This window comes from Salvelinus namaycush, chromosome 20 (genome assembly GCF_016432855.1).
Source record: "Salvelinus namaycush isolate Seneca chromosome 20, SaNama_1.0, whole genome shotgun sequence".
NCBI classification, from domain to species: domain Eukaryota; kingdom Metazoa; phylum Chordata; class Actinopteri; order Salmoniformes; family Salmonidae; genus Salvelinus; species Salvelinus namaycush.
The window spans coordinates 2,555,546-2,570,318 of record NC_052326.1 but is presented as its reverse complement, the minus strand read 5'-3'; the positions used below and the strand labels follow the sequence as shown (position 1 = coordinate 2,570,318).

General features: G+C 41.0%; 1 protein-coding gene across 1 annotated transcript in view; it reads right to left on the bottom strand.

Annotated features, from left to right (window-relative positions):
- LOC120064962 (protein SHQ1 homolog) overlaps positions 1–12,077 on the bottom strand; it is a 56,366-nt gene extending 44,289 nt beyond the window's left edge. Inside the window, exons 1-7 of the mRNA XM_039015574.1 lie at positions 11,988–12,077; positions 7,881–8,067; positions 6,883–6,947; positions 5,108–5,230; positions 3,937–4,100; positions 3,587–3,699; positions 3,353–3,450 (exon numbers count right to left, since the gene is read on the bottom strand). Of these exons, the coding sequence (XP_038871502.1) occupies positions 3,353–3,450; positions 3,587–3,699; positions 3,937–4,100; positions 5,108–5,230; positions 6,883–6,947; positions 7,881–8,023 (706 nt within the window). The 5' untranslated portion in view covers positions 8,024–8,067; positions 11,988–12,077. The remainder of the gene's footprint in view (positions 1–3,352; positions 3,451–3,586; positions 3,700–3,936; positions 4,101–5,107; positions 5,231–6,882; positions 6,948–7,880; positions 8,068–11,987) is intronic.
- Positions 12,078–14,773: the final 2,696 nt, after the last annotated feature.

The window sequence follows — 14,773 nt, the reverse complement described above, 5'->3', positions numbered from 1 at the left end:
CATGGAGCAAATATACCTCTGCTAATCGTGCACGAGGCTGGAAATTACCTACAACTCTACTTCACTCAGAGGCTTCTGACGTATGACCTTGGTAGTACAGAACAATGCGCGTGGGGCAACGTAAATACAGCTTACATTGATTGCCTTCGATTCAAACATCAACACTCAATAAAGCGTAACTGTTTAAGATTGACATTTTCTGACGTGAAAGAACCTGCGAGTCAATGCAATGAATGTAGTGATGAATCAAACCAGCCATAAGAAGAGCTGCAGGTAGAGACAGGGCTGTCATGTTGGATTAACACCGCCGACTCAATTCATGTGGACCCAGTGGACAGCTGTGGCCTGTCAGTGCTCTGGCCTCGACTCGGGGAACAGAGAGGGGGCACAAAGGTCCAAGGTGAGGTTTCTACTTAATTACCACTAGTGTCTATACCCATCTGTCAGCTGACATATACTGTATATCTCTGTCTTACAAGGAAGGGGGGAAAAAAAGAAAGAGGCCAAAATTTGGAAGCATAAGAATTTTGCTTCCCCACATTATATACAGCACCAGTCAAAAGTTTGGACACACCTACTCATTCAAACGGTTCTTAATTTGGACTATTTTCTACATTGTACAAAACTATTAAATAACACATATGGAATCATGTTGTAACCAAAAGTGTTAAATACAAATTTTACATTTTAGATTCTTCAAAGTAGCCACCGCTTGCCTTGACAGCTTTGCACACTTAGCATTCTCTCAACCAGCTTCATGAGGAATGCTTTTCCAACAGCCTTGAAGGAGTTCCCACATATGCTGAGCACTTGTTGGCTGCTTTTCCTTTACTCTGCGTTCCAACTCATCCCAAACCATTTCAATTGGATTGAGGTTGGGTGATTGGACGCAGCACTCAATCCCTCTCCTTCTTGATCAAATAGGCCTTACACAGCCTGGAGGTGTGTTTGGGTCATTGTCCTGATGAAACAAATGATAGTCCCACTAAGCGCAAACCAATCGCTGCAGAATTCTGTGGTAGCCATGCTGGTTAAGTGTGCCTTGAATTCTAAATAAATCACTGACAGTGTCACAAGCAAAGCACCCCCACACCATCACACCTCCACCAGGCTTCACAGTGGGAACCACACACGCAGAGATAATCCATTCACCTACTCTGCGTCTCCCAAAGACACAGCGGTTGAAACCAAAAATTTGAAATTTAAACTCCTCAGACCAAAGGACAGATTTCCACTGGTCTAATGTCCATTGCTCGTGTTTCTAGGACCAAGCAAGTCTCTTCTTCTAATTGGTGTCCTTTAGTAGTGGTTTCTTTGCAGCAATTCGACCACGAAGGCCTGATTCATAGTCTCCTCTGAACAGTTGATGTTGAGATGTGTCTGTTACTTGAACTCTGAAGCATTTATATGGGCTGCAATTTCTGAGGCTGGTAACTCCAATGAACTTATCCTCTGCAGTAGAGGTAACTCTGGGTCTTCCTTTCCTGTGGCGGTCCTCATGAGAGCCCGTTTCATCATAGCGCTTGATGGTTTTTGGGACTGCACCTGAAGAAACGATCAAAGTTCTTGAAATGTTCCAGATTGACTGACCTTCATGTCTTAAAATAATGATTGACTGTCGTTTCTCTTTGCTTATTTGAGCTGTTCTTGCCATAATATGGAAATGTTATTTTACCAAATAGGGCTATCTTCTGTATACCACCCCTACCTTGTCACAACACAACTGATTGGCTCAAACGCATTAATTAAGGAAAGAAATTCCACAAATTAACAGGCCACACCTGTTAATTGAAATGCATTCCAGGTGACAACCTCATGAAGCTGGTTGAGAGAATGCCAAGAGTGTGCAAAGCGGTCATCAAGGCAAAGGGTGGCTACTTTGAAGAATCTCAAATCTCAAATATATTTTGATTTTTTTAACACTTTTTTGGTTACTGCATGGTTCCATATGTGTTATTTCATAGTTCATGTCTTCACTATTATTCTACACTGTAGAAAATAGTAACAATAAATGAAAACCCTTGAAAGAGTAGGTGTCCAAACTTTTGATGGTACATATATAAAATATATTAAAATCATAAGCATGCTATCATGATTTTACTACGAACGGCTACATTTGCTGACCAAAACTCTTCCAACAGGTAGGGGAAGGCTAACGTGCATCCAGCTGTCAGTTAAGTCATTAGTTTAAATTTGTCCCCTTTACCTGCGCCGGGGCTCCAGCCGAGTGCTCAGAATACAGAATGAGAAAGGGGAGTTCACAGAGTTGCAGGAAAACTTAATGCTGGATTCCTCCTGCCTACGGCTAATGGGCCGTGTATGAGTGCCGCGTAGTATTGACTGATGGCTGTTCGGCAGTGTGCGATCTCTCCTGTGCTAGGCAGAGACGGGGATCCTGGCACTGTCAACCCAGCATATCCTCCTGTGATAATGTTTCATTTAAATCCTTTCCTGAGCGTACAGTACGACATCCTGTACTAACATAAGCGGTGGCTACGAGCCATGTGTTCGTTGAGGCGGTGGGAGCAGAGGAATTAGCAGGCTGTTAGGGGAGCCGGATGGCACAATTGAATTGTTCCATAAGCCCTTATCGCTCTCATCTGAGAGAGAAGAGAGGAAAACAAACCTGAAGGGCCCAGCCAGCCGTGGATCACACCTTTTAAATGACTCATTGATCTCTTATGTCATGGATTGATAAGAGATAAATAAGATAAATAGGATTTGTGGGAGAGTGAGGTAATGGCGATACAAGTCTGGATGGGGGGGATGGCTAGGAGAAAAGGGCAATTGGGTTAAATTCTGCATTTTAAGGAAAGCCCTAAGAGATAACTGAAATGATGATCTAGACAGAATATGTTCTATAAACAAAGGCAACCAAATGAAGCAATACCACAGGGATGCATTTCCAAATGACCATTACAGAACTAACACCGTAGGCGTAATGTCAAACTCAATCCAGTGAAATGTTAAACTAACGCCACAAACTCACAACTGACAGCACTCAACAAAACAACAATACTGGATATATACACATGTTAAAACAGTAATTATTTAAACATGAACACAAATGGGTTTTTCTGGGGGTCACTTGTTTGACACCAAAGTTAAGTTCATTTTTCGTTGTCAGTATTTATACACCACCTGCTGGTGGAAATCTCTTACTGCTCTTTGTGTGATCTGAGCTTAAACTACAGGTTATCATTACCCTGTACTACAATGCTACTACATGAAATACAGCATCATTTAACAGATATAAGAGCAACTTAAGGTCAGATTTTAGTACATGATTTGAAGATTAACTATCCCTGCATGTGTGGTAGTGATGGATTAGATAGGGAGGACTCCAGCTCACCTGCCTCTCCCTGCCGGATGGAGTCTGGGCACAGATCAGACCACCAAGGGCGGAACTTCAGCAGACCCTGGATCTCTTCGTCTTCAAACAGGTCAGCACTACAGACACAAACAGCTCAGTGTCATAACAATGAAAGTGATAGAACACGATGCAAAAAATCTGTGACATCATCTGTGCATTTGTTAATGTTGAACAATGATTTAATTAGGGGGTACTATTCTTTGGATAACTCACAGGTAATGGTCAGGGCAGAATATGGACGTCTCAGCGTCCAGTCGTTTCCTTCTCCTCTCTGACGCTGTGGTTCCATCTGGGTTTCGGATGTCGATGACATCACTCAGCTCCTCCTGATTGGACAATACTCCATTAGATCGTCAAATGCTGTACTTGATGTTATGTTTTCCTGGTCAGGTCATATGGTCAGGAAGAACTCCTGGCCCTACTTATGTGAACGATACCAATCGCATTATAAAACCTAGCAATGCTTTCAAAGGATACCATTCCACTACAAATTTCTAGTCACCGTCTTCAAGAAGCACAGAGTGACCCTGTGCAGTACTGCCAAAGCCAATGAATGACCTTACCTGCAGTCGAGTGAACACTCCAGACCTCTGACTCCCAAAGCCATACTTCTGCAGTTCCTTCAGCTGCTCCTCTGAGGCGTCCATGTACACCTCCTGCTCAACCTGCCAGTCAAACTCCTCTTCGTCATCCTCTTCCTCACCATCCATAATACCACTGCACGCTTCTGTAATGTAAAGAAAGCATCAATGTCTTAATGAGAAACAAAACCATTCAGCCAAATCGTATTACAACATCACCGATGACAAAATCCAGTGTTTTTTTTTCTGTTCTCAGTCCTTACTCCAGTGGTTTCGTTGGGAGATATAGATGTGAGCTTAACATGAACATCATTATGTCTTCCAGCAATATACTAGACTCTGGAGCAGTGGAAACGCCTTCTCTGGAGTGATGAATCAAGATTCACCATCTGGCAGTCCGACAGACTAATCTGGATTTGGCAGATGCCAGGAGAACGCTACCTGCCCCAATGCATTGTGCCAACTAAAGTTTGGTGGAGGAGGAATAATGGTCTGGGGCTGTTTTTCATGGTTCGGGCTAGGCCCCTTAGTTCCAGTGAAGGGAAATATTAACGCTACAGCATACAATGACATTCTAGACGATTCTTTGCTTCCAACTTTGTGCCAACAGTTTGGAGAAGGCCCTTTCCTGTTTCAGTTTGACAATGCCCCCGTGCACAAAGCAAGGTCCATACAGAAACGGTTTGTCGAAAACAGTGTGGAAGAACTTAATTTGCCCGAGTAGAGCCCTGACGATTACTTTTGGGATGAATTGGAACGCTGACTGCGAGCCAGACCTAATCGCCCATCAACAGTGCCCAACCTCACTAATGCTCATGGTTAAATGGAAGCAAGTCCCCGCAGCAATGTTCCAACATCTAGCATTCCCAGAAGATTGGAGGCTGTTATAGCAGCAAAGGGGGGACCAACTCCATATAATGATTTTGGAATGAGATGTAAGACGAGCAGGTGTCCACACACACACATATATATATATTTTCCTACTAGCACTGACTTTGCTGGCATCTACTTGAGGGAAAATGAACTTGCTAAGACTGTGATATGTGGTTGTCTCACCTAGGCATCTTAAGATGAATGCACTAATTGCAAGTCGCTTTGGATAAGAGCATCTGCTAAATGACTACAATGTAAATGTTATGACACTTCAACATACCCATGTCTTCCACCAGAGGCTTGGCTGAGCGGGAGCCTTTGGGAGCCAGGAGACTAGTCAGCATCTGGAGCCCTTCAAAGTGTTCCCCTGCTGTCTCCTTGGGGACGCGCAGGGTAAAAAGACCTGGGTCACACAGAGAGAACATCAGGGAGCAGGTGAAACAATTGGCAGCACTGCGGCAGAGATCTGCGGTTTGAGAAATGCAACAACTGAATGTGTAGCTGTACAAAGTGTAGAGACGTAAACAATGTGGAAGCAAATCGGATAGCATCGTCTGCCTTTAAACAGTCCTGGAGCATTTTTCATCAAGTAGACATGGCTCTTCACATGTAGTACAATAAATGTTCACGATAAATGCATGACTGTCTCTGCAGACACGTATTCAGTCAAAAGCAGAGGTTTACATCTCTCAAAACAGCAATTAAAAGAGAAAGACTACAAAACCTATAAAATATATGACCATTCCACCTCTAGCCAAGGAGATAATTTCCTAGTCTTAATCCCTTTTAAAGACCTCATAAAACTTTCAACACTTTGTTGGAGTATTTAACTTAAAAATGCTTTATGCTAGTTGGCTAATTGCCTTGGCTATGGGCCCCTTAAGAGGAGGCTGCCTTGGAGAGTCCAAAAGCAGTAGGGCTGGCTGATATATCGCAAAAACTGGTATATGGATTTTTACAATACCGCCGATAACGATATGTTGACACAGTGCTGGATAAATATACACATTTTCCCAAATGGTACTACTTGAATGTGTATAAAACAAATCAGAATGGAGAAAGCCCATAAAATGTATTTGTTGCTATTCAAGGGTCATGCACTACTAATAAAACATATTTCTAACTTGTATTATTCAGAAGCATTAAATAGTGTCAAATACCGCGATACATGAGACAAATATGGTGATATGATATTTTGGCTATATTTCCCAGCCCAAAAAAGATGCATCGTAATCATTTCTAATTGAGAGTATAAACCGGGACTCCCATTAGAGAAGCTAAATTAGCAGCAGTTAGTGGCTTATTTAGACACAGTATGTCAAACAGGGCGTAGCTGATCCAAGGGCCAATGATGTGTCAGCGTGCATAAAGCGAACGCTTCACCAACCCAACATAATCAAGAGGGATAATTGGAAATTAAATTCATTAAAAGAATGATCTGAGTATTCCACTCCTAACTGAAAATAAATTGCTTTGAATCAAAGTAGCCTCATGAGAATGAGTTGGTAAATAGAATAAATACATGAACAAAACAAAAAAGGCCAAGTGTCACTAGAAATGAGCAGAAATAAAAGTAGGGCTGCAGGAGGCATTCATTACATCAGACGGGTCAAATGGCCCTCCATATCTAATAGCATAACCAGTAATTAAGTCTGTGTGGCCGTCTCTGTAGTGAGTGCTAAAGAGGCACCAGGGATCAATCCCACTGACTCTGCTATCAGCCCCATCACTCAGGGTCCTGCTACTCTCTGGCTAGCTGTAGTATTAACCACACACTGTGGAGTCTGGTGAGAGGCTCCTCCTAACAACAGGTAATGCTGATTTGATTACTGGGAGGTCAAGAGGACACACGCACTGACAAAGATAGGGTCACACGGGTCAATAATGCACTATCAACAATGCATTAGGGGGTCTGTTTTCATCAGAATATGAAAGCCTGCATTATCTTTCAACCACACGCATACATTCCAAAATGCAAAGAGCCCACAGCAAAACGACTAATGAATGATTCCTTATCAATAAAAACATGAACAAACTCTAAAAACCAAACATTACCTTTATCAATGTCGAAAGTGGCCTTTTCTCTCCCATCCTCCACTATCTTTCCAGGTAAGGTCAGTCTTGATAAGAGATACAAGTGTTAGAACTAAACAAGAAGGTAGCCTATCAGCCTGTTGACATAATTACAGCATATCATGGTGTAACTGTGTGCATTTAATTACTACATATGTATATATACACTGCTCAAAAAAATAAAGGGAACACTTAAACAACACAATGTAACTCCAAGTCAATCACACTTCTGTGAAATCAAACTGTCCACTTAGGAAGAAACACTGATTGACAATAAATTTCACATGCTGTTGTGCAAATGGAATAGACAAAAGGTGGAAATTATAGGCAATTAGCAAGACACCCCCAATAAAGGAGTGGTTCTGCAGGTGGTGACCACAGACCACTTCTCAGTTCCTATGCTTCCTGGCTGATGTTTTGGTCACTTTTGAATGCTGGCGGTGCTCTCACTCTAGTGGTAGCATGAGACGGAGTCCACAACCCACACAAGTGGCTCAGGTAGTGCAGCTCATCCAGGATGGCACATCAATGCGAGCTGTGGCAAGAAGGTTTGCTGTGTCTGTCAGCGTAGTGTCCAGAGCATGGAGGCGCTACCAGGAGACAGGCCAGTACATCAGGAGACGTGGAGGAGGCCGTAGGAGTGCAACAACCCAGCAGCAGGACCGCTACCTCCGCCTTTGTGCAAGGAGGAGCACTGCCAGAGCCCTGCAAAATGACCTCCAGCAGGCCACAAATGTGCATGTGTCTGCTCAAACGGTCAGAAACAGACTCAGCATGTGAAATTTATTGTCAATCAGTGTTGCTTCCTAAGTGGACAGTTTGATTTCACAGAAGTGTGATTGACTTGGAGTTACATTGTGTTGTTTAAGTGTTCCCTTTATTTTTTTGAGCAGTGTATATATTTTTTTAAATATATATAAAATGAAATTTTCTAAAAAAACAAATGAAGTGACTTCAATAATGGTAGCACAAAAATTCACCTGAGGAAGTAAGGCTTGGCATAGAATTTGAAATCATCTCCATCGATGTAGAGATCGAACTCTGATGTTCTCGTGTAGGGCACACGGATGGTCAGGATTAGGAAAGATGGGTCCTGGCTCAACTCAAACGCTGGAGTTATCATGATGAACAGAACACCGCAGGTGTGGATCTACAGGGGTCTGAGAGCTGTGGAAGTAGTGGGGGAGTTTGATTAGCTCACAAGATATTATACACATTTTATAATGCTTAGCAGTAGCACTGCTTGACATCAAACTGATCTCCTGAACCCATTTATTTATTCTTTAACTTCTACTTGCACACAATCCCGGATCCGGGAGCACCCCCATCAGTAAAAAAGCTGACTAGCATAGCCTAGCATAGCGTCACAAGTAAATACTAGCATCTAAATATCATTAAATCACAAGTCCAAGACACCAGATGAAAGATACACATCTTGTGAATCCAGCCATCATTTCTGATTTTTAAGATGTTTTACAGGGAAGACACAATATGTAAATCTATTAGCTAACCACGATAGCAAAAGACACCACTTTTTTTCCCCACCATTTTTTTCCTGCATAGGTAGCTATCACAATTTCGACCAAATAAAGATATAAATAGCCACTAACCAAGAAACAACTTCATCAGATGACAGTCTGATAACATATTTATTGTATAGGATATGTTTTGTTAGAAAAATGTGCATATTTCAGGTATAAATCATAGTTTACAATTGCAGCCACCATCACAACTCTCACCAAAGCAACTAGAATAACTACAGAGACCAACGTGAATTACCTTAATACTCATCATAAAACATGTATGAAAAATACACAGCGTACAGCAAATGAAAGACAAAGATCTTGTGAATCCAGCCAATGTTTCAGATTTTTTAAGTGTTTTACAGCGAAAACACAATATAGCATTATATTAGCTTACTACAATAGCCAACCACACAACAGCATTGATTCAAGCCAACAATAGCGATAACGAATAAACCAGCAAAAGATATAAATTTTTTCACTAACCTTCTCAAACTTCTTCAGATGACAGTCCTATAACATCATATTACACAATACATATAGAGTTTGTTCGAAAATGTGCATATTTAGCGGCACAAATCGTGGTTATACAATGAGAATTTTGATGAGCTCCCATCAGAATCTTGGGCAAGTTGTCCTTTTTCCAAAAGAATCGTTGCTCGGTTGTAGATTGTCGCCTTCAACTTTGGAATTAGCAGTAAACATTAGCCATGTGGGCCAGACGTGCCCAACTCACTAGAACGCAGCACAAATAAATACCCGAAAATCGCAATATACTGATATAAACTGATATAACTCGGTTTAAAATAACAACATTATGATGTCTTTAACACCTATATCGAATAAAATCAGAGCCGGATATATCTAAGGGCTATAACGGGAGCTTTCTAGAACGCCATCCTGAGGTCTGTCTTGCGTCATGGCGAACGAGGGAAAGAGAGGACCCCACGTTGCCAGCCCATTTATAAGGCCTCAGATCTGCCTAGCAACTCCATTCCAATTCTCACTATTTGCTGACATCCAGGGGAAGGCGTATGCAGTGCATCTCAACCAATAGAAGACATGCAAATTAATAAACCGACCTCAGAGCAGCCTGCAGATTTCAGATTTCTCACTTCCACATAGGAAAATTGCTCCAACTCGAGTTCTGTTTTACTCACAGATATAATTCAAACGGTTTTAGAAACTAGAGAGTGTTTTCTATCCAATAGTAATAATAATATGCATATTGTACGAGCAAGAATTGAGTACGAGGCAGTTTAATTTGGGAACGAAATTATTACAAAGTGCAAACAGCACCCCCTATTGAGAAAAGGTTAATCCTGGAACTGGGAACTCACAATGTTGATACTTTTGTACCAGCAGCCCCTAACAGATCTGATCATCCAACTAATCAACTACCATGAACCTGATTAAATCAGGGATGCGTTCAGTATGACAGAACGGTGTTCAACGTTGAATTCAACGGAAACTGTACTGAACGACCAGTTGAAAAACAATTTTGTCGGGCCTGAGTGTCATCATTACCGTATGGTGTGTTGCACGAGTTTGGTCACACCCATATTGATCAGGACCACACATCGCAAAACCCACAAAACGGGAGCAAACATACCTCAAAGGCTGTTGAAGAACATTGTGCACCGTATTGAGGAAACGTGTCGTTCAGTGCACAGTCACACAACGTAGCAAATGTTGAGGTGAACTGAACGCACCCCAGGTGTGTCTGTGTGAAGTGCCTGTGAACTATTGTCATGTAACTGACAGACATTTCCCTCCACATGAACTCTGTTTCTACTAAGTTTGTTGCTAATATGTTTGCTGACCTAACTATGCTATCGCTAGTCCCATCCGACATTGTGAATCACTACATGTGAAAGACACACCGGAGTCTCGTTATCATTATAATTCATTTTTTTGTTTGAATGCTGCATTCATAACATCTGGTAAATACCAGAATACGACAGGGAAAAATTCACTGGTAATTACTAGTGTGAAGCTCGTCTATCATCACTAAGCTATCATCTCTGAGCTACAAGTTCTCCCACATGCTGAACTCTGATGTCACATACTAAGGAAATTACCTCAATAACAGCATTTTCTGCGGTTAAAAAAAACTTTCATTTTTTTACCTATTAATTTGGTTTATGAGCACTACAATTTGTTTACCAGCATGATAGCTCTACTTTTAGATGGTTGATGCAGCTTGTTTGGCATTAGCCAATCAGCGTTCTCAACCAATTCAAAGCATGTGAACGTACACCACTCATTGCTCCCAGTTTACAAGAAGGATTTTCAGAGATTCCCACATATTATGAACGCATCATTATGCCAATCTGTCTGCACTCACCACGGTGCCATCAAGTTCACAGCTTTAGCCACAGGTTGTGCGCCTAGAAGTATTAGATTTCTGCATTTTAGGTGGTGTTTTCATTGTTTATTGGAAACATTCACGTTTATGTAAATTACGTCTTACATGCGAAATGTGCATTAGTGATAATTAATCATTTACTTAGTGGTTTATGCCAGGTTAGGCCGGGCAGGTCATTTTAGGATGCCCATGGTCCTCATTCTAGGTCCAGGAGAAAAAGCTGCTTGTCAAAGAAACAGAGTTTATAGCTCTGAGATTTTATTCTATTGACAAATAATATCAAAAAGTTCGTCACGTGCTCTTAACACAACAGGTGTAACAGACCTTACAGTTAAATGCTTACTTACTTACAAGCTCTGACCAACAGTGCAATTATAAAGAAAAAAAATGGTATTAGGTAAACAATAGATAAGTAAATAAACACATTTTTAAAAAGTCAAATGACAGTGAAAACAACAGTAGCGAGGCAATATACAGGTGGTACCGGTACAGAGTCAATGTGCGGGGGCACCGGTTAGTCGGCTAATTGGGGTAATACGTAGGTACAGTAATAGCACCTATGCATAGACGATAAATAGAGAGAAGCAGCAGCGTAAAAGAGGCGGCACTGGTTACACAGGCAGACCAATTTGGGCCTGATCTACTGACTTGTCTCAACTGCTGCTCCAGAACCTCCTAAATAAGCTGCAGGGTCCTCTTTAACAGTCAGTACTGGGCTGGAACAAAAACCTGCGCTCCATGCCTGAGTCGACAAGACCACGTTTGAAAAGTGGCAAACGACTCCACCTTGTGGTTGGTTTTGTAGCAAAGTGTACTGTGTTGTTTACCCTCCACGTGCCACTGACACACTGTCAGTAGCCTAACGCGTTACAAAGATCACGTTGAACTGTTACAGTAGCAGCCACTTAAACGTTTCAAATACATTTCAAATGAATGATAAAATACGACTTTGAATTGTATATAGGTAAGTTTGTTTAAGACCGAGTAGCTTAGTTAGTTAGCTAACTACGTTTAATTCAATATACTGTTATAAATTAGCTAACTTAGCTAGCTAACGGCAGGCCGATTTAATGTCTGGCCAGATAAGATGTTAGCCTGTAGCTTTCTACAGTACTGAAGATAGCGATGTAGGCTGTTAACATGCATTAATAATTTACAGTCATTGAACTCAAATATTTAAAAGAAAATGAAATTACCTTATGAACTCGTCTCATTAGAAATCATCATGGCAAACTTGTGTGATGTGAACAGCTCCACGCACTTTAGCGTGGCATCATCATCAGCGTCTCGTCAGCAACACTAAAAATGTACTTCCGGGTCAAGGAATTTCGAAAACGTTCTAAATTAAAGTCCCCCACGTAAATGTAAAAACGTAATATATATATAAATAACCTGTATTTATTCGTGATATATGAAAGGTAATTGTCTAAACAATTACAATTATTCATATTATGTTCATATTCCATTGACAACCACAATGTGAATCACATAATTGGCTTGTAGAGCAAAAAATATTCTGGATGCTGCAGTAAAAGTACTGTAGGGAATACTCAGTAGGGTCTGTAGAATGTATATATATTGTGTCATTTCATGGGGGACTTAAGTCTATATGCCCAGCAGCAGCACTTTCTACTCCACCCACTCCATTGGTCCCAAGGGAAAATAAACTACAGGCCTATAAATTAAATATTGGCTTATAGAGAGAAAACTATTCTAGGTGCCGAAGTAAAATGTATGTATGCCAATGTATGTGCTGACCCACATCCCCTGTTTCTCTGCTGGGTGCGCAATATCAATTGGGCCTATATTTAGTGTGGTCTCAATCAAATGAGTGATGTGTGATGTGTGGTTGATCCGCCTAGCCATCTTAAGATGAATGCACTAACTAAGTCCCTCTGGATAAGAACATCTGCTAAATGACTCAAATATATGGCTGTGCTGTGTACTGTGGCACTTCAGGAGGCGAGTCAAAGGCTTCCGGAAATCATTATTGATTTGTCCCAAAAAATCTATATACTGTATCTGTGGAGGGACTGGTAAAGGGTGAACCTAGTGCAATAGTAGGATTTGACTGTACTGATAGTGACACTGTTGTCTGTGGTGATTGTTAGCTGTGGAGTTGACCATAGTGATAAATGCATCGATCAAAATAATTTGACACAGATGATAAATGAAAATAATGCTGTTGAACCACCAAATCTGAAACATACATTGTATGGCGGTGGCATGGATATTGGGGAAGATCAAAATGGAAAGAAATTATAATAAATGTTTGGATTACCATGCTATTTCAATGGCAATACATTCCGTTATGTAGCATAATGAAACGTTTTAGTTCCTATTTTGGGAGGAAGTTGCAAAAACTTTGCAATGGTCAATTGGAAAACCCATTGTCACTATATGTGGGACAAGAATAGAGGTAACATTTATACATATTCTATTGCTAGTGACAACAAGGTGAAATTAAGCAAAATGGTACAAACAGAGAATGTAAATGAGGCTCAGGTACAAAACCTATTGCCTGTGGAGTTTAAATGAGTGTGTGTCAACTTCTCAGAGAAGACCCTCAGACTGCCAACTTAATATGCAAAATGTACACACTTGAGGTTAAAGAACCTGCTTCTGATCTTCATCCTGATGTAGCCATGAGTTCAGATGATGGAGTGTCAGTGGTGCAGCCCAATCAAATCTCAGACACCCAAGATATTGGGAATGAATAGTACCACTTAAAGACAGAAAGTTGTGGTAGAGGTCTATCAGATGAGGAAATCGTAAGCTCTATGACAACTGAATCAGATGAGATGCATGTAACTGGAGAAGTTGACATTGAAATAAGCGAGGATACACAGTTATGAAAATAAATCTTATTTTACAATGACAGCCTACTGGGGAACAGGGGGTTCACTACCTCATTCAGGTAGAACGACATATTTTTACTTTGTCGGCACAGGGATTCGATCCAGCAATCTTTTGGTTACTGACCCAATGCTCTAACCACTAGGCTACTTGCCGCCACAATGGCATGCAAGACTATGTTTTACATGAGTTATTGATACGGAAATCACTTGAAAGAAGTTAAGACTTGAAGCTTGAATGATAGAGCAGACTGATGAAATGAAGCTATATGCTTGATAATGAAATATATTTAAATATAAATGTGTTATCTATTTCACATAGTGGTGGGGGCCAATATCAATCATTTGATATGATATGAGCAAGGCATATCATGATATTGGTTTATTCCTCCTGTTAACCTACACTATTCTGTAAAAAAGCATGCATGACTATCCCTGCATGCACAAAGCCCTCTCACAGACCTTCTTACAGGTAAAAAAAACAAAAAAAAAAAAACATCTGTTTAGCAAACTTATGTGCCTGCTGATGGGCCATCAATTGTGGATGGGCTTCAATTGTATTTATACGGGTTAGGTAGGTTTATACTGTACATACCGAAATACACCTGGCCCAATGGGCAATCCGCAAGCAGATGTCTGGACTTCACAGAAAATTGATAATTCACACAGTTCCAATGTATTTTCTACGAACCGATATACAGTAATATCAAATAAAAAAATGCAACTGATATCGATGTCCGTCACTAATTTAATGGGGGGGTTGCACAACTGAACGCATTCAATAGAAATGTGTCTTTCTCATTTAACAAACCCCAATGAATCAGAGAGGTGCGGGGGGCTGCCTTAATCAACATCACGTCATCAGTGCCCGGGGAGCAGTTGTGGTTGGGGGTTAACTGTCTTGCTCAAGAGCAGAACGACAGAGTTTTACCTGTCGTCCTCGTTGACTCCAAGATTCGATTCAGCAACCTTCCGGTTACTGGTCCAACGCTCCTACCAGCCAGGCTACCTGCCACCCTCTAGGTTTATTAGATACGGGATTGCATCAAATTAATGTATCATAAAGTGTGTTCGACCATTCATTTTTTTAAAGAAATATTTTATGAAATGGGGGACTGAAATAAATG